Source organism: Musca autumnalis, unplaced genomic scaffold (assembly GCF_047663935.1).
Source record: "Musca autumnalis isolate F117 unplaced genomic scaffold, ASM4766393v1 scaffold_4, whole genome shotgun sequence".
NCBI lineage: Eukaryota > Metazoa > Arthropoda > Insecta > Diptera > Muscidae > Musca > Musca autumnalis.
Window position 1 is genome coordinate 207,724,322 of NW_027411977.1, and position 19,764 is coordinate 207,744,085.

At 35.1% G+C, this 19,764-nt stretch overlaps 1 protein-coding gene across 4 annotated transcripts in view; it reads left to right on the forward strand.

The window, feature by feature from the left end:
- Nucleotides 1–19,764, forward strand: part of nebu (solute carrier family 2 member nebulosa) — a 140,340-nt gene that overhangs the window by 76,666 nt on the left and 43,910 nt on the right. Inside the window, exon 1 of one of the 4 annotated variants that reach the window (XM_073983027.1) lies at nt 14,664–19,641. The exons of the other annotated variants lie outside the window; for them this stretch is intronic. Coding sequence (XP_073839128.1) covers nt 19,519–19,641 — 123 coding nt within the window. The 5' untranslated portion in view covers nt 14,664–19,518. Of the gene's footprint in view, nt 1–14,663; nt 19,642–19,764 lie in introns of those variants that run through there. 4 annotated transcript variants of the gene reach the window in all.

The following is a 19,764-nucleotide window of genomic DNA, read 5'->3' on the forward strand; positions in this document are numbered from 1 at the left end:
TTGGCTGTTATAGGCCAAAATATAAAAAAGTGACAAAAATTGTGAAATTTTAACCACGAAAATTAAGTTTTTTAAGTAATATATTCGGAGAAATTGTAGCAAGATACAATAGCTGCAGCTTAACTTTTAAAAATAAGTCAAAATTTCAAATAATTTATGATATATGAGCCCAGGAAAATTAGCAAATTTTCAAAAAAAAAAAAAAATAATAATAACAGAAAAAACAATATCAAAATCAATATCAATATCAACCGTACACTTTTTTGCTCAGTACAATCCCAAGAATCAGAAACGCGAAGCGCCCATTAAGATTCCTGGCTTGTATTCCTTCCATACTAATCGCCTCACCCTAATGTACATACTTTCATTGCATTGCTCTTACGACTAAAGATTATTCTGTGTTCATGTAGTGTGACTAAATTACTTAACAAATCATATAATAAACACTTAAACTGGTTAGTTTAAGATTCTAGGTAGGTCATAAACATTTTAATTTAATTGAGTTAATTATTAATTTAATTATAATGTAAAAATAAACTCAAATTAATGTCCATGAATGTTACGCTTAACTATAAATCCTTCTATAATCTTCCAAACATAATTTTTGGGATGTTGAAACAACAAAACGGCGTTGTTACTGTATTAATACAAAGGTTTTAATACATTTTACAATGGCACTTAAAACAAGTGTTTGGGACAAATGCGTATTTTGTTTGGCAAATATTCAATTGATAAACAAACAATAAAAACTGTTTGATGTAAATGTGGCTTTATATATTTATTTAAGTCTACAAAAACATTGAACTGCCGTTGTTTGGCCCTGTTTTGCCGCTGTTTGCTTTGATTCCATACAGTTTGTTTACAGTTTGAAAGCCATTGCCAATCCAATTGAAAGCTCTTTATCGACAGTTAGAACATTTCAAATGTTATAAATGAGGTTGGCAACAATTGGTAAAGCACTCATACAAAAGCTTTCACAGTGGTTAGGACGTTTTAATAATTTTAATTATAATGTTTATATGTGCAATTTTAAAATTAAAAAGACATTTTTTTAATTGAAAATTTTTAATTAAAAAAAGTTATGAAAAATATGCAATAATTGCTGATTATTTAAGATCCAAAAAAGTATGCTTATACTGGGGATGGAATACTCATAAAAATACACGAGTTTAACAACGGATAGTTTTTAGGTGAGGGAAGGGTGATCGATCTATAAGCTTCGATGGCTCAAGTGCCAATGTCGTCGTTAAAGAATATGTCGATTCGTTTTACATTCGCTCCATCATAGGTTGCCTTACATAAAGGTCTGAGACTTAAGCAGCGGCTTAGTAGCCTTTCCATCCAGAGATAAGGAACCAGACCGGAAAGCCGTAGTAGACAATGTGTGTGATTATCATCTGCTTGTATGTAGATAATGAACATTATTCTTTTAAGGTAGAATTAGACGTGACAAAACCATAAAGCCATAAGGTCAAATCAATCAGCTGATTGAACCAAACCTATGGAAATCTATGTATTCGAGTAGTAGTAACTTAAAATAATACCATAGCCATAAGAAACCAATTGGGTTTTGGTTTTCTATGGTTATGGCGTTATGGCTATGTCACGTCTAATTCTACCTTTAGAGTGACCACCATTATGCCGAAGAACACGTTGGTAGGCAGAATAAACTCTTTTGGCTCTTTTAAGGATATCAACTCAAAATTTTTGCAAAACCCTACTCCCAAGTACCTGATTTTATCTTTGACTCGAATAACACTGTGCAACATTTTTAAGGCGATCTTGTGCAAACAATTCGAACTGAGGATTTTTTGAAAGTACAGACCCAAACGACAAGAAACCCTACTTGGGGTTTGTTGTGTCAGATCCAGCTCGGATTTTATGGCCCCATCTAAACATGGTCAAATATTGAGTTTTTAAAGAAATTCGGGGCTATATCTCTTAAACCAATGCGAATCTTCTTCTGACCTCTGAAGCAAATTTGTGGATAAGGACAAGAATAAAATATTTGGAAAAATAATGAACTCGAAAAACTACATTTATTGCCTCAAATTTCAAAATATATGCAAAAATTCCACAATTTTCATACATTTCGCACCGTATCTCCAAAACCGTTAATTTCTTCTGAATATTTTCTTTTGGAAACATATTCCCTGGAATGTAATATACAAACCTTCAGAACATGTCATTGTTGTAAAATGCCTCTATTCCGTTGTTTTCAGTACATTTTTCAACGACGATTTAATAAAAATGTCAATAATGTAGTGAAATCCGAAATGCGAGAATAAACTGTTGGTGTGAACTGTGTTTGAAATACGTGTTGTAAAAGATATGATGCAAAATACCGCTGAAACAACATGAAGTCAGCATTTTGGAGTTTCAGAATGTTCTAAAGAATTGTTGAGAACTTTATTTGGAAGATGTTTGCAAAAGGTTTCTTGGTTCAACTCCCAATAGTTTAGCCGATACTGACCAGAATTTCAGCAATTATGTAAAATTTTCTATATTTTATAGATTTTGATGCCCTAGATGGAGTTACTACAATATTGCTGAAGACAGCAAGGCCAAATTCCTATTCGTTTCTGAGATAAAGGCCTGATAAATGCAAAAAAGTGTAGATTTAGCCCGGTTTAGATGAGGCCATAAAATCCGAACTGGATCTGACAGGACAAAACCCTACTAGGGTTTTTGTAGCCTAAATACGTACTTTCAAAAAATGCATACTAGAAGTTGTTTGCATTTTCAGTGTTGCATAGTGTAATTTAACCACATATTTTTAAGATCGGGTAGAAATATCCAAAATTGGGATATACGACCCGAATTTTGCTTCTAAACACGATGCCTGTTGCCTACCTTCAGCTTAAGGCCCCACCTAGTTAAATATCTACGTTAGACCTGGGGAACTCCACCTCGAACAGAAATCTGACTGGAAATACGGTCGCCAACATTAACCCAAGCCCTTCGCCTATTGTACCATAACAGCGATCAAACCCCTTGATCAGAAAAGAGGAGAAGAACGCAAGGACAGGGGACGTCGAGTGCCCAGATCTGAAACCAAACTGGCAGTCCTTTTTTAAGGCGTGGCGTAGGGCCGCGGTACATAAGAAGGCTCGCGGACTGGCTTTCTTGCTCCGCTTCATTTCTGATATAATTAAAATAAAGGAATAAAGAAGGACAATCTAATTTGCTTCTTTATTCTTTTATTTTTATTATGTCAGAAATGAAGCGGAGCAGGAAAGCCAGCCGGCGAGGCTTCTTATGTACCGAGGCCTGTACAGCTTTACGCATGCTGACAGCATGGAAATAGGATGATAGCTACCACAATCGCTGGATGGTGAACCATTTTTTAAAAGGGGTACCAACATAGCTTTAGTCCAGGCTTGTAAGCTGAAAATACATCCAACGTTTGAGTAAAGTTTTGTGTCATTTCTGGTAGATGAATAAAAGATAAAGTGCTGCCAAGTTTTCAATTATTCTTTATTCTCCTACCAGAAATGACACACAACTTTACTCAAACGTTGGATGTGTTTTCAGCTTTAGAAAGCATCCCAGGTTTAGTGAGTGGTTGAATATAATACAAGGGAAACCGAATAAAACTGATGCAGCCATTTTCAGGGGCTATGTCTGGTACAGAGGTGGAAGCGAGTCGATTTTCGGTCGGCGGCGCGCCGCCTTTTCCCATTTTTTTTAAGGTTTTAGCCGCCGGCTCAAATCGGCTAAAAATCGCCGCCGTCAACTCGACTGGAGATGGCGCGCGCCGATATTTTTTAATCGATTTAACGGGAAAAAACGCTGATTATCATTCTAGATCATTCCAGACTCTGGTATCCTGTCTAAACCAATATATTTTTTGGCGCGTCTGGTTGCAATAGCCTCACATACACAGTTGGTTTAAACAAAATCGGATTGATTCCATCTATTGGTGGTATCAATTGCCAAACCATCACCATAAAGGAGCTTTAGAACGTTTCAAAAGGAGACCGATCGGCTCTGCATATAACACACAAAACTGTGAACTTTTGCAAGTAAAATGTACAAAAAATTTCCCTCTGGCTACAACAGTGCCTTGAGCCTAATCCTACTGCAGCCTTGACCTCAGCGAAGGTTCTGTTATCTACTCTAATACCCTCCAAGAAATTATGGAAAGGCTCGAAAATGCGCCTCGAATTATATATAATGTGATGAAAGTTCCTTATAGTTTTAAATCGCGAGGGATCATTAGTTCTGTGCATTTTACCTCCGTTCTCGAACAAATCCGACAATCCTAGGGGAAGCTCCCCTAAGGAAATATTTTTAGCTCTTTATTTGGGAACTGAGGAGTCGATAGCATTTCTAAACACTGATTCTAGATTATTAACAGTTGTCCACTGTCAGATAAATTTCTGGTCCCTGTTTTATTTTGCCTCCAAGGCGAACTAAATTGATTTTCTAGAAATGGAGGAACGAAATTTCGTCAATAATCGATTCCAAGGTATAATTGCTAGTACCCTACCTCTTGTGTTTGTGTCCAATCAACCACAGGATGAAAGAACTGACATTCTTAAGATATGACCAAACCATCTCAATTTTTGGTCCTCAATTCGATTATTCAGCATTGTATAGTTTTCCGGTGACCGCTATTCTCAGGTTGATATTTTTGTATAGTTTTCCATCTTCGCGAATTATTACGCCGAGGTATTTGAATTCATGAACTTGTTTTAGCTGTGTTTGATCTAATATTATTGAGTGGCTTCGTGGTTGTCTTGAAATGACAATGGCTTCTTCTGTCCAATTCTTCCGTAAGTGTATTCAGATTTTTCTGAAGATATTCCTCAGAGCTTGTCAGGAGATAAGATAATCAGCAATTGTGGTTGTCCTGACTGGGTACATTCTTCAGTGACCTAAATGTAAAGGTTTAAATTTACTTTTGCATTCTTTAAGAGTGTCGTCTATAAGTGTGATGAGCAAGTATGGGCTCAATATGTCGCCTTGTTTTATTATTGCAGAATTCACTTGATTTTGAATAGCTTAAGGCCTGGGTATATAAGCTGCTTCGCATGATTGCCTTGCTTTCCTGCTTCATTTCTGACATAACAAAAATAAAATAATAAAGAAGGCCGAGCCAATTTCGAACTAGGTTGCCCTTCTCTTGTTTATTCTCTTATCAGAAGCAGTCGAGGCAGCTTATGTACCCAGGCCTTTACTCATCTGACATAATTCCTGCCGGTTTTATAAAAACTTCTTATTCATATTAGAATCTCTTTATCGGCATCACTCTTCCTTACTTCGGTCCAAATTTCTTCCATCTGATGCTGTCAAATGCCTTTTCTAGGTTTATAAAACACGGTGAATATAGCATCTGTAGTTCTACTCTTCTTCTTTATTTGCCTATTCGATTTTCGAATGTTGGCGACCAAAATGCAAATATAAGAATATTATTACAATAGTTTTATATTATCATACTTAAATTATGAAATATTGTTTATAATATAGCCAAAAGTCTCTCTGTTTCTGGCTTCGCTTAGCAGATTTATAACATCACGTATGCCGGTCCATTCTTGGATGTTGTTGATACATAGTTGTTTCCTCACTTTAGTAGGCCTTCCTTCAATGCTTACACGGATAATACTTTGCAGCAGTTTGTATTTCGGATTTCGCATAATGTGGCCAAAGTATGCCGTTTTCCGTCTCTTTATGTTGTTCAGCAGTTATTTTTTTTATAGAATCTTCTTGGAACCTCATTATGTGATATGAACTGTGTCCATGATATCTTTAGGATGCGACGATATGTCCACATCGCAAACGCTTCCAGTTTTTTTCATATCTACGGATTTTAAGGTCCATGTTTCCATGCCATACAATAGGACAGACCATACATATGTTTTCATATATTTTATTTTGAAGTTTACATTATGGCTTGTAAAAACTTTTTTATATTTAAAGAATGTATCTCTGGCCATTTTAATCCTGCAGGCTATTTCTTTAGAAATGTCCCATTCGTCGTTGATTATAGCCCCAAGATATTTAAAGCTTTGGACTCTTTCCACATTTATTTCATTAATTTTTGGTCTAATTCTTCTAGTAGGCGTTCCAAGCGTTCTCGTAGTCGATTTGTTAGTATCCGGGAATGTAGTACTGATCGTAAATTTTTCATAGTAGTGATGTTCACCACCCGATACATTCAAGAAGTGAACCAAGAACTCATTATTTTTGACCTACAAATCTTCCGTTTAATTTTTGTACTAAGCCCACTGTACAATCTCTATTTAGGAATTTGTTTGTGAACACATGTGTGCGATAAATATTATGAAAGTTCACCCCACCATCACCACAAAAAAAATTGTCAGGAAATTGATTGAAATCACATTTTCAGTCCAAATTATGTTATTTCGGTATTTTTTTTTATAAAAGCTAATGAGTTTTTGTCGTTGGTTCTTATCGGCTGCGACCAAAACAAACAATCACAAAAAATACTAAGTGAATGACTTGGAACTTCCATAAATAGGTAACGTTTCCCCCTCCTGCTGTTCTTTTAATTGTTAAATAAAAAGAAACGTGCGTTCCGTCAATTTTCGCCGTTTAAAATTTGATTAAAACAAAATACTGAGGCAGAACAAAAAACAGTTATTAACGTTTTTGCTCTCACAACAATCTCCATGACTCCTCCATATCTGAGAAGTATAGCAACACCAAAAGTGGGGAGTACTCCCTCTTTTACTCAGAGAGTACCCATTATATATATTTTGGGTACAATGAAATATAAATTTTTGCCCTGAGCAAAGTGCAATGCAAAAAAGAGCAACAAAAACAACAACTAAAATAAACATCAGATTATAGCCAGACGATGACATGACTGACTGCTTGCTGGACGAGCCCCCCAATCAAATAAGACGAGCAAGCAAAAAATTAAGTACAAAAAAATGATGAATGTTTAGAAAAAAAAACAATGCCAAGCTGTCCCCAGTGTGTGTGGAATGAAGGTCGAGCCAAAATATAATCATCAAAATAATCACCTACGGCTAAATAGCTTTTGACTTTGAAATGGCAAAGTTTAGAAAACGAAATGTGCAGAGACAGACGACTTTTGACCGATTTGAAAGTCATAAATTCCGAAAATAGTGACAAATATAAAGGTTCAATTTCATTTTACTCCGCTATTTTAGGAAATTAATTTATTGGATTTCGAGAGAAATAAAGAAACGGTATTTTTAAAGACCGGGCGCTGTGGTTAGCTTCTATATAAGGTCCGATTTACACTTGCACTTAAAACAAGTATTTAGGGCAAATACTTCATATATTTGACAGATATTCTACGGATATTATTAATGCCTGTTTGATGCAAAAGTGACTATATTCTATGTACATAATTGGCAAGATTAATGGCGTGCTTTACTTAAATCGGAGAGATAAAAAAACCTTTTTGGCCTCTTAAAGAATTTAGAGGTATACCTTGAAAATTATAATTTAAAGGCATTTATTTCTATGAACTTGACTCAAAACGTTACTTTGCTTAGATAGAAATGTATAAATTACATTTACACATTCATATGTGTAAAACCTCTTATCTATAATGTTCATAGTGCGCATAAAGGTGGTGAAAAGTTATAAAGAAAATGTAAATAGTTGTAAAAATTTCCAGACAAAATTAATTAGATGATTAGATTGTAATTTGACCATAGGAAATTTTTGCTCAGATAACGGACAGGTATTTGGTGAACATATTATCATTATTCATTAACTGATAAGCAATAACTGATTACGGAGACATTCTCCCTATAATGTCATACAACTGACTTGCCAATATCTGATAGAGTGAATCTGCACTCTTTCAATAGTAGTCAAACACGTGACATGATGTTAGAAAAATAAGCCTTGCCTTCTAAAATCTGATCATTATCTGTACACTATTTCCTTAATTGCATGACAAATTTGAGCGATATACTTTCGGTATTTTTTCTCATTTTTATGCCCTGCTGAAGAGAATCTTTACCAGTAATTAGATCATCAATATAGAAGTCACCCCTTATCACCAGTGATACTCACGGATATGTCCCTTCCATAATATCTTCTATATTTTGCAGACAGTTTACTACTAAATACGGATCCGATGCCGTTTCATATCTCACAGTATTCAATACAACAGTTTTAATATCTTGATTTGCATTAAATCACCATACTTCCTATCTTCGTTGGCTACCCATATTTGTCGGGATACATTTTTTCAATATCGACCAATAATACATACTTATGTTTCTTGAATCTGAGAAGCATGCTGAATAGTTCCACTTTGATTCTAGGGCCAGTATGACCTTCTACATCTTGTAGATTCCTCGCTCTACTCATGTACCCCGACTCTAAATACTTTTAAAAGATTCATGGTATTGTATTTAAAGGTCACCATTTTTATTATGTTTCCTCTCCAACGCCTTGAATCTTCTCCTGGCCACTATTTTTGAGTCACATATTTGGTTAATGCTTTGCTTGAACGGCAACCGCACTTCGCAACTACCATCTGCCATTCTATTCACACTTTTTTTTAAATAATTTCTCAACAACTGACTTGCCAATATCTGATAGAGTGAATCTGCACTCTTTCAATAGTAGTCAAACACGTGACATGATGTTAGAAAAATAAGCCTTGCCACTATTTTTGAGTCTTCTAAAATCTGATCATTATCTGTACACTACTTCCTTAATTGCATGACTTTCGGCATTTTTTCTCATTTTTATGCCCTGCTGAAGAGAATCTTTACCAGTCATTAGATCATCCATATAGAAGTCACCTCTTATCACCAGTGAGTCACAGTCACCATAATATCTTCTATATTTTGCAGACAGTTTACTACTAAATACGAATACGATGCCGTTTCATATATCACAGTATTCAATACAACAGTTTTAATATCTTGATTTGCATTAAATCGCCAATACATTACTTCCTATCTTCGTTGGCTACCCATATTTATCGCGATACATTTCTTCAATATCGACCAATAACACATACTTATGTTTCCTGAATCTGAGAAGCATGCTGAATAGTTCCACTTTGATCTTGTAGATTCCCCACTCTACTCATGTACCCCGACACTAAATACTTTTAAAGGATTCATGGTATTGTATTTAAAGGTCACCATATTATATTTAAAGCTCCCTTCCGTAATATCTTCTTTATTTTGCAGACCGTTTACTACTAAATACGGATCCGATGCCGTTTCATATCTCACAGTATTCAATGCAACAGTTTTAATATCTTGATTTGCATTAAATCGCCAATATATTACTTCCTATCTTCGTTGCTACCCATACTTGTCGCGATACATTTTTTCAATATCGACCAATAACACATACTTATGTTTTCTGAATCTGAGAAGCATGCTGAATAGTTCCACTTTGATTCTAGGGCCAGTATGCACCTTCTACATATTGTAGATTCCTCACTCTACTCATGTACCCCGACTCTAAATACTTTTAAAGGATTCATGGTATTGTATTTAAAGGTCACCATATTATATTTAAAGGTCCCTTCCATAACATCTTCAATATTTTGCAGACAATTTACTACTAAATACGGATCCGATGCCGTTTCATATCTCACAGTATTCAATACAACAGTTTTATTATCTTGATTTGCATTAAATCGTCAGTACATTACTTCCTATCTTCGTTGGCTACCCATATTTGTCGCGATACATTTTTTCAATATCGACCAATAACACATACATAGAGTCGACTCCGCTTTACTGTAATTCGCTTTACTGGAAAATATCGGATAAATGAAATCGAGTTCCAGCACAGTTAGATTTTTAGGCCATTTTCTCACGATTTACTCCGCATTAGTGGAACTCCGCATAACTGCAAATATCGGATAACTGAAATGCCATTAAAGTCAATTAATGCACTTGTCATTGAAATCACTCCGCTTTACTGAAATAAAAGACTATTTTTCAATAAATCGATATATCTTCTATCGTTCGTTTACTCACAAATTTTACGAATTCGAGTACAAGAAGTAGGTGGATTTGTACAAATTGTTGAGTGAACGAACACACAAATATTTACAATTTCACAAACTCATTAGAAGAAAAGTGAATGACGAATCGTGATTCGATTGTACAGAACAGAAACAACATAAAGAAACCAATTAAAAGAATGCATTGTTCAAATTATTTCAATAAATTGAATTGCGTCAGGTTAATATTGATGCAAATTAAAGAACATGGTCGGGGTTTCCTAGAAAATAAATTTATGAGTATTTTAAGTATTTTCCTCCGGCATTTTGTCGAATTAGAACAAATAAATGATCACCAATGCAGAAGATGAAAACAGAAATGTGTTGATGAATAGACAAAGCATCAAATAAAAACAGAAACTGGTCCATTTTTGTTGCAGTAAGCCAATGGTGTTGAAAAAGAAGATCAATGTGGATTTTAAACCACCGAATGGTTGACTCCAAAGATGGTAGATGCGAGAGAATACTTATTTCATAAACTTTAATGGTGGAAAAGTTCTACTGATACAGATTGTAGTTTTTGTCGTTTTAGTAAAGTGGAGTCGACTGTATTTATGTTTCCTGAACCTGAGAAGCATGCTGAATAGTTCCACTTTGATTCTAGGGCCAATATGCACCTTCTACATCTTGTAGATTCCTCACTCTACTCATGTACCCCGACTCTAAATACTTTTAAAGGATTCATGGTATTGTATTTAAAGGTCACCATTTTTATTAAGTCTCCTCTCCAACGCCTTAAATCTTCTCCTGGGGCTGGATTCTCGTTCTATGAAAATTTGAAGTGAAAAATATTTGCCTTATAAAATTTTTCATTTGACATTTATTTCCTTTATAAAACTTTTCATTTCAAATTTTCATAGAACAAGAATTGAGCCCCTGGCCACTATTTTTGAGTCACATATTTTGTCAATGCTTTGCTTGAACGGCAACCGCACTTCGCAACTAGGTACCATCTGTCATTCTATTGACACTTTTTTTCAAATAATTCCTCACATTTTCCGATGTGTGATTTCTTCAATCTCGCAAAACTTTTGCAACAAAATAATTGAAATTGTTTAGGTATCTAATAAAACTGACTTCCCTGTCTGTTCGATAACTTTGCATGTAAAAATTTGTTGCAAGCCTTGCAACTACTTCTCATTAATCGTTTACTGAACAAGTTTGCTATCGAACAGTATTTTGTAAAAGTTCATACAAACGTTTGGGCTATCGAACAGACGTAAGTCTCGGTCCACACTAAGAGTAATTTCACCGAAATTTTGACATGAAACTAAAAGAAAATGTAAAATAAAACGAATATTCCCAGCAAAAACTTTTGGAAGTAGTGCAATTGGAGTTATGATTTCAAAACATCTTTCGATGTAGTCCAACAGAGTTATGAAAAATGCACTCCGTTCGAAACATTTTATAAGCAGTTGCTGTAGAGATCCCTACAGAAAAAAACAGTTGGTTGATCCCTACATATTTCTTCAAAAGATAAACAAGAGTGTATACATTTTGAAGAATTTGTTATAAAATAAAGGAATAACAATTTAAGTTGCGAACATTTTTGCGGTAATTCACGAGACGGAATTTTTTAATGGAGTGGAGTTGGAGTCCATATCGAAAGCTGAACTAGTGATGGGAAGGCAACATAAAGAACTTTAGGATGACGAAAGAAAATCAAATGCGCTTGGATTAAATCGAGAACGGAGGGAGTAAGCTCAAGTGTGATTGAATTTAATGGAAACTTTCTTTTAATTTGTGTTTATATAATAAAGTTCTTTGTGTTCTTGTTTTACACAAATAATAAATTCATTTTATTTATTTTGGGATAATTCGCATTGGCTTGCATCTTTAGACTGATTACTGCATGACTGCAATCCGAAGAATGCATATAAATTCAATCCAAAGCACTGCATCTCAAGCCGTGATTTGGATCGAAAATGGAGTGCATGCTAGCTGCGCGATCTCTTGTAAAATTCATAATTGGAAAGCATAGGAATAGATTTACTCCAACGGCAACGCGGATGCAAACTTTTTGCTGGGTTGTAACAAAAATAATTGCAGAACGCATGAAAGTGTGTACAGTAGTTTCTTAAAATTATGTGTTTTTCCCAAAAAAATGCAAAATTTCATTGAAATTACTCTAGTGTAGGCCGGAACTAATAAAATCACGTTTCAAATCTGCTGCAGTTTTACTTTCCAAATGCAAAAAATAAATTAATGATCTTCAATGTTTTTCCAAACCAGAGTACAGTCAAGACAACACAATTCTCTTTGTATTTTTTTTTACAAAACACAAAATACCAAGACGTAAAAAGCTAGTTAACGCTTACATTCCAATAAACGTAATATCGCGTGATTTTACTTAGTAATTCAGGTACATTTGAACGCAGCAGCAGCAGCAATTTGTAAAACAAATGAGGGCCGGTCAAACAAACCAAAGCGAGCAGCTGCTTCTTCTTTCGCTTCTGTTGCGCTCCTACCATTTCCATTCAAACACATGATTCAATTGTTCAGTGAACCACAATAAAGCTGAATTAAGGCATATCACAAATGGCTGCATACCACCATAAGAAGGTTTGTGCACCATATATCGATTGAAGAGCCTAAAAACATACATACGACGAGGTTATTTTGGACTTGTGCCACTGTTGTGTTATTCATCGTAAAGTACAACAACCCGCAACCCTCATAATAAAACAAAAACCTTCTCATTATTCGAAAAAACACCACTCTGTTCTCTCAGGCACGATGTATACATTATTTTGTGTGAAACACAACCAGCAGCAGCTCTTTGGAGGTCAGTCATTCTAAACAATCATTCTCATTGGTTGGCAATTTTGGGGCTTGTCATGGTGACGTCACACCTTGTCTGGTGCCGTTTTTGTTGTTGTATGTGATATACACATGATTCAAATCGAAAATGCAACAACAAAAATATAAAAAGAAACAAGAGCTACTAACCCTAACTGTTTAAAATTGTGTTAATGAAACACTCGAGTTTGACACTCTGTGCTCTTCTCTTGAAAACATAACTAAGCTCTCACAAATTTGGTTTTTTTTTTTTTTGATTTCATGATTCCTTTACTAAAGGCTTTAGCAACTGTCATTCTCTCACTCATATGGCCCGGGCAAAGAGAGCGAGCAAATGCAATCATTTATGAGTAATGTGTGTGTGATGCAATGGTGAGCAAGACAGAATTTAAGAGAATATAAGAGAATTTAACATTTGTCGTTTTCATGGTTTTTCTAAATTGTTTTTAAATTGTGAAAATACAGTTTTAATCTAAAATCGTGGATAAAATTATTTATTAAATAATAATTACACAAAATACTTAAACGTCTGAGTTTTGTTGAATTAATAAAAGTAAGAGTATTTTACAGCAGCCACCAGTGGATGCCCGTGCACACCATTGGTGTGATGTCAATCTAACACGTGTCACATTGAAATACACACCCACCGGGCGAAAGTTCAAAGTTCTCGCTCTCCACAAAATGTCATCATATTTTATTCTCCGGAAAAGAGAAATGATTCAGTTTTTCGGGGAGTATAAATATTAGCTCACATTTTACTGGTTATTACTCCTAATCTCACCTCTAAATAACCTCTTGAATGACTTACTACAAAATTTTGGTAGTCATCAGTCAGCCTGTATTTTAACAAACAAATCTATTGATTTATATTTGTTTTTCCAATGAAATTTCAAGGTGACACTTGCCAGTTAGTGTTCTGCTTTTGGCTATGGAATTCTTCATTAATCCAAAAATAACATAAGCTCTGAATAATCGATATGATGAATGTGTGGCGGTGGCGTTGGACGTAGACGACGATATTGGCGTTGCCTCTATCTTGTCTCTCGTTGAAACGGTTGCGATACAATAGTCACGTTTCTTGTTTTCTTCTTTCGCACCCGATAATTTCATGATGTGATTGAATTGTGATGACGCTTCTTCTAGTTTGTTGTGAATTTTCAATTTTCCCAATTAACAATCGAAATGGTTCATGTGACTTGTGGCGGAAATGTGTAATGGTCCGACGGTGCTGGAAAATTCCAATCATATCTACAAAGGTGTTTCGCTGAATATTCATTCAGTTCTAAGTTATATAACACCCTACACCACTCTGTTTAGTTTTCTCCATGAATAGATTTAACTCAAGTCTGAAGTGAAAAAATGTTAAGTGTCAATATAATGCCAGCCGGTAGATTCGAAGTGCGGTTGCCATTCACACAAAGTTTGACCAACTAGGTGAATCAAAAATAGTGACAAGCAGAAGATTCAAGGCGTTGGAGAGGAAACTTAATAAAAATGGTGACCTTTAAATACAATACCATGAATTCTTTAAAAGTATTTAGAGTCTGGGCACATGAGTAGAGTGAGGAATCTATCGTGTAAGACCGCAAGAGGATCGTCATTAAAGGATATATTACCCAGCAAAATCTTCGATGCCAAGGATGCTATTGAATAATAGGTGCAAGTGATCTGGCATGTCATCTCTTTAGCATTTTCACTCATGAATTTTATATGAGCGTGACCACCATAAGATGACATTCATTTTCGGATCTTAAGATGACATTCATCCTAAGCATGTCATTTTGACCAATGCTTTGACATGTCATTTTCACCTACCCTTTGGCATGACATTTTCATGTCTTGTTTGGAAAATGGAAAATTCTGTATTGAAATATGATTTTCGTGACAAACCAAACTCTATTAATTCAAACTAATTCATGAAATAACTAGAACAAATTTATCAGCATAAAGTTTACACCCAAAATTTCAATTTTATCACCGCCGCTGCACCGCAACAGAGTTTACTTCGTCTACTCTCAGCCGCTGATTTTGTTTCATCTTACAAAAGCTTTTCTCACCAGCAGTTGAGATTTCGACATGGAATCCAACAGCATTCCTTCAAGAATTTCTAGTTCGTGAACCTACATTTAATTTGTAATTTTGTAATTTTATAACAAAAATTTTGGAAATGTATACTCTTTTCTTTTGATGTCGCTACTTCTAGGGATGTACAAATCGACTTGTTTTTATGTAGTGATCTGTACAAATGATTCAAATGCTGATGAAAAGATCCAATCTTTCACGACTTCCTTTGCATGGGTTTAAATGCTAATGAAAAGATCGGATTTTTCACGATTTGCTTTGAACCAATGCAAAATATGCCATGAAATCACGTCATCGCATCAGTACGCTTCTCAGATTTAGGAAACATAAGCATGGATATTCGATCGATATCGAAAAAATGTACCGGCAAATATGGGTAGCCAACGAAGAGAAAAAAATACCGATTAATATTTTGGTATTACAGTATTGAATACTGTGACGTATGGAACGGCATCGGCACCTGTTGAGTCTGCAAAAGATAGCGACATTATGGAAGGTACTCATCCATGGGAATGTCGGGTGACAAGAGGTGACTTCCACATGGATGAGAAGAAACTTAATAAAAATGTTGACCTTTAAATTCAATACCCAAATTTCTTTCAAAATTATTTAGAGATGGTATAAATAAGTACCTCATCATTGCATCCTCAGACCAGTAAACTATTCAGTACGCTTTTCAGATTTAGGAAACATAAGTATGGGGTTTCGGCCGAAAAACATGTATCGGCAAATATTGATAGCCAACAAAGAGAGTAAATATCAATTACTATATTGGCGATTTAAAGCAAATCAAGAAACTAAAACGTGTATATTGAATAATGTGACATTTGGAACGGCATATTTAGGTACACTTACGGGAATTATTGGCGGTAAGTAGTGACATCTGCATAGATGATCTAATGACTTGGGACATAAAACCGAAAAAATATCAAAATGATATTGGTCGAATTTGGAATTAACTATATGGTGTAAAATATCAAAGAAGCATCGAATATAGAGAAAGGAGGATTTCCCATTCAGCCACAGGACAAACAACATCCCTCGCGGCGTATATGGATAGCCAACGAAGAGTGTAAATATCAAGTAATATATTGGCTATTCAAAGAAATTATTTGCAATGAAATGTCTGCCAAAGATAGCAGACATTATGGAATGTACACATCCATTGGAATCCCTGGCTATAAGGGGTGACTTCTACATAGAGGAGAGAGATTCTCTTCAGCAGGGCATACAAATGAGAAAAATATGGAAATTGTATTGCTCGAATTTGGTATGCCATTAAGAAAACGATACACAAATAATGATCAGATTTTAGAAGGAGTAGAGGACATACATGTCGAAGGATGGCTGAATATTGAGAAAGGATGAGTCCCATTCAGGCGCGGGACTACCAATATCTTAGCGGAGTTTTTTCGTACTTTCCATGTTACACTGTGTGATGCAAGGAGAAGTCCGTCTTATCACACACGTCTACAGACCTTGCAAAACAAATATTTTGGGCAATTTGATGTCCGAACCCCATTCGGATCGATGAACTACTGAACACCACAATTTAAATAGCCACAGTGTAGATAAGTAGCGGAAACGGCGTTAAATCGGCTACACTCTCCGAAGACCAGCTGAAAACACTGCGCGACAACTGAGTGCTTCTTTGGAATCCTCAGGGAAGAGTCCGACGTGTTGTTGCGCCAGTTAAAAAGTAGAGAAGATTGGTCGGTACAAAACTACAAGCAGCATTCAACATATTCATGAAAAGACAGACGTCTGCATCGTGCAACAGTGTTTATATAATATATAATGATATATTGAGTTCCCCTAGTATCAAAAATATAAATTTGTAGTCATGAAGCAGTTGTCTGATATACATAATCTACCTTCGAACATAATTTAAACAAACATGATTAAATTTGGTACACGATTTGAGGGTATAAAAATATTTAGTCATAGAAATCTCCTAATTTTTCTTGTCTTGTTGAGCCCTCTCCTTCTTGTGTAGCGCTTCAATTTGTCGTTATTGCCCGCCTACTGAACTTCCCTTATATGTTTTTATCTATTCTACACACCTCATCATCACCTACCTCCATTAACAGATTGTCAACAAATACTAGAGAATATTCTCCCCATTATATCTATAGCTATATTTTATTTTTTTGGACGCAACGAATCAAAGTCGTCTCGAATGTGTGTTTTGTTTGCCTGAAATAATATTTTGGTGTAGTTATTGTTTTTATGCGGGGCCATGCTCGTGTTTCTCCAAAAAGAAACAGAGTGAATTGCTTTACTTCTTTTTTTTTGACAGCTCATGATGATTCAAGAAACTGTTGCTATGTTGACATGCCTGCCTCCCTCTCTTTCTGACGCAAAGACAGTGGGCTCGAATGTGCAAGAAGGCTCGTCTCGGTTATCTTATCATGAATGAATGATTCGAGGTTTCCTAAGAACGTTGTCTATGTCAGGGTGTTTTTAAATGAAAATATCATTAAGGTGATGATTTTGCTAGAAAATATAATTTTTAAAAAGAAAGATAGAAACATTGATAAAACAGTTGTACAATAAAAAAGTGAATGAAACGTTGGGCGCCATTTTTGTTTATTATGGCCACATGATAAAATATTTTATGTTTGGGACCACTCTGTCTTTAGTTCATATTTGGAAGGAAGCAACATATTGGAACCTAGAAATTTGTCAGCCGACAGTCGGCCCATAAATAAAGACGATGGGACATATAGTATAAAGACTTTCTGCGTTTACCTCGTCTCCAACGATCATTTGCCTTTGGGTCGTATCTAAATGTTGGAGTTGTGCCAAAAAATATATATGGAACTATCTAGTTCAGTATGCAGTTCCAATGGGCCACATAATTTGTATGAACAAACTGCGATACGTAACGTCACACGTTAGATTTTATGACATTACTCATATGTTTTAGAACTAGTACAGTGAACTAGGAACTAGATTACCCAACTCTACTAAGTGTCCTCCTTCTTTGATTTATCTTTTTGTAAAAGGTCCTCATTTTTTCACATTTCAACCCACTGTTCCATTATTTTCTTCCATGTACGCACGCATTACTGACATTTTAATGTAAATCTTATGCGTGACGTCAAACCCCCTGACATGTACGCTGGCATTCACACATTTAAATCGTATAACAACAAAAGTATGCCGGTACATAGCTGACGTTTACATTGTAATAAACCCCATGAAAAGAGAGAAAATGAAGCCCTTTCCTTAGTATATTTGAAGGAGGGAGAGAAAAAGGCAGTTACAATTTTGAAAAGAAACGGAAATCACTGTGTAGAGAAGAATTAAATGCCAACATTTTTATCTGTACGACTTTCCAGTTTAATCTTGTTGTTTTTGTTACATGACATGGGGGAATAACGTGAGCGGTTAATGATTTTTTTTTTATTGAGAGATGAGATGACAAGAGAAATGTAAATCAGGCCTCTCTATGTAAATTAAGGAGAATACTGGCAGATACAGCAATTGTATATTTACTTTTGGGGGCCTGCTGCTGCCTGTCTTGTTTGTTTTTGTGTTTGCATTCATTTGCCATACAATGATGAAACTTTCAATGGGGACTACGAAATATACACACCCCACTTTAAAAAGGCTAGCAAATTTGTTTGTTGATTCATAAACACAGAGCGTATTAAACAAGGAGAGTGAGAGGAGTACTCCGTATTGTATGGAAAAGAGCCGTAAAATACAGAGAGCATGTGAATGACACCGAATGATAGAGTGAGAGGACTTTGTGTATGCTTGGTTTGTGGCTCTGTTAATGTTAAGGAAACTGAGTAGAAAATATGTTTTTATTTGGCGCGTAAGGTATGGAACGACATCATTTACAATTAAGTCGTTGCGGTGTTAAGTAAAAACAACCGGAAGATATCTATGACTACGGCAAACAAGACAAACAACAACAAGAAGAAACAAGAAATAACATGTTTAAATATTCAAATAACAATTTCACGGTTATAGAAACAATTTTGAAGATAAAATAATTCAAAAACAAAACAAAAAATAATACTCATTAAGTTAAACTCGAATAACCAACAAAACAAATTAAAAAACCCAACAATACTCCCAAAAACAACAATTTTCTTTCTGTAATTTTTGGAAAATAGAAAGAAAAACGACAGCAGCAACAACAAACCAAACAGTATTACAACAACAATTTTGTATAGATAAAAGAAATTAAAAAGAAGTGGTTTTCCTACCATTGAACTCTAGTTCTCCGTGTGTGTATGTGTGTTTGTATGCATTTTTTCATACGACTTGTAACCTTTGGGGGCTAAGCGCAGGCGCATCTAAACAAGTCTAATACATTTTGAAGTAACCTAGACTGAGAGCAGAAGTGGAAGAAGTGTGGGTGTCCAAAAAACGGAAGACTAACGAAAAGAAGAAGAAACAATTATTTGTGTTTTGTAATCGCAAACATAAAGGACTTTTAAAGGACCCTCAAGTAACCACAGAAAATAATACAAAAACTTAACCTCAAACATATCCAAAATTTTGAGTATTTATACAATACGCAAAGAAACACAATAAAAACAAAGTGAATTTAGTAATCTCAGTTAAATATTTAAAAAACAAATCTCCTTTAAACAAAATACTCAACCAAAAATTTACATTGAACTGCAAAAATGTCATCAACCTCATCGGAAGCAAATTTAAAACACAACGGTGCTGCCTCTTTGGCCACCGAAGAAAGTTCACATCTCTTGGATAAACCAGCCAATGGTGAAAAATATGGCTCACAGAAAGCGGTAAATGACTTATTAATTTTCTTTGTACCTATTTTCTTTTTATTTGTTCAATTTTTGTTTTTGTTTTTCATAGACGTTGTATGTTCCATTTCCTCTTACTCAAGTTACCTACCTTTTTGATTT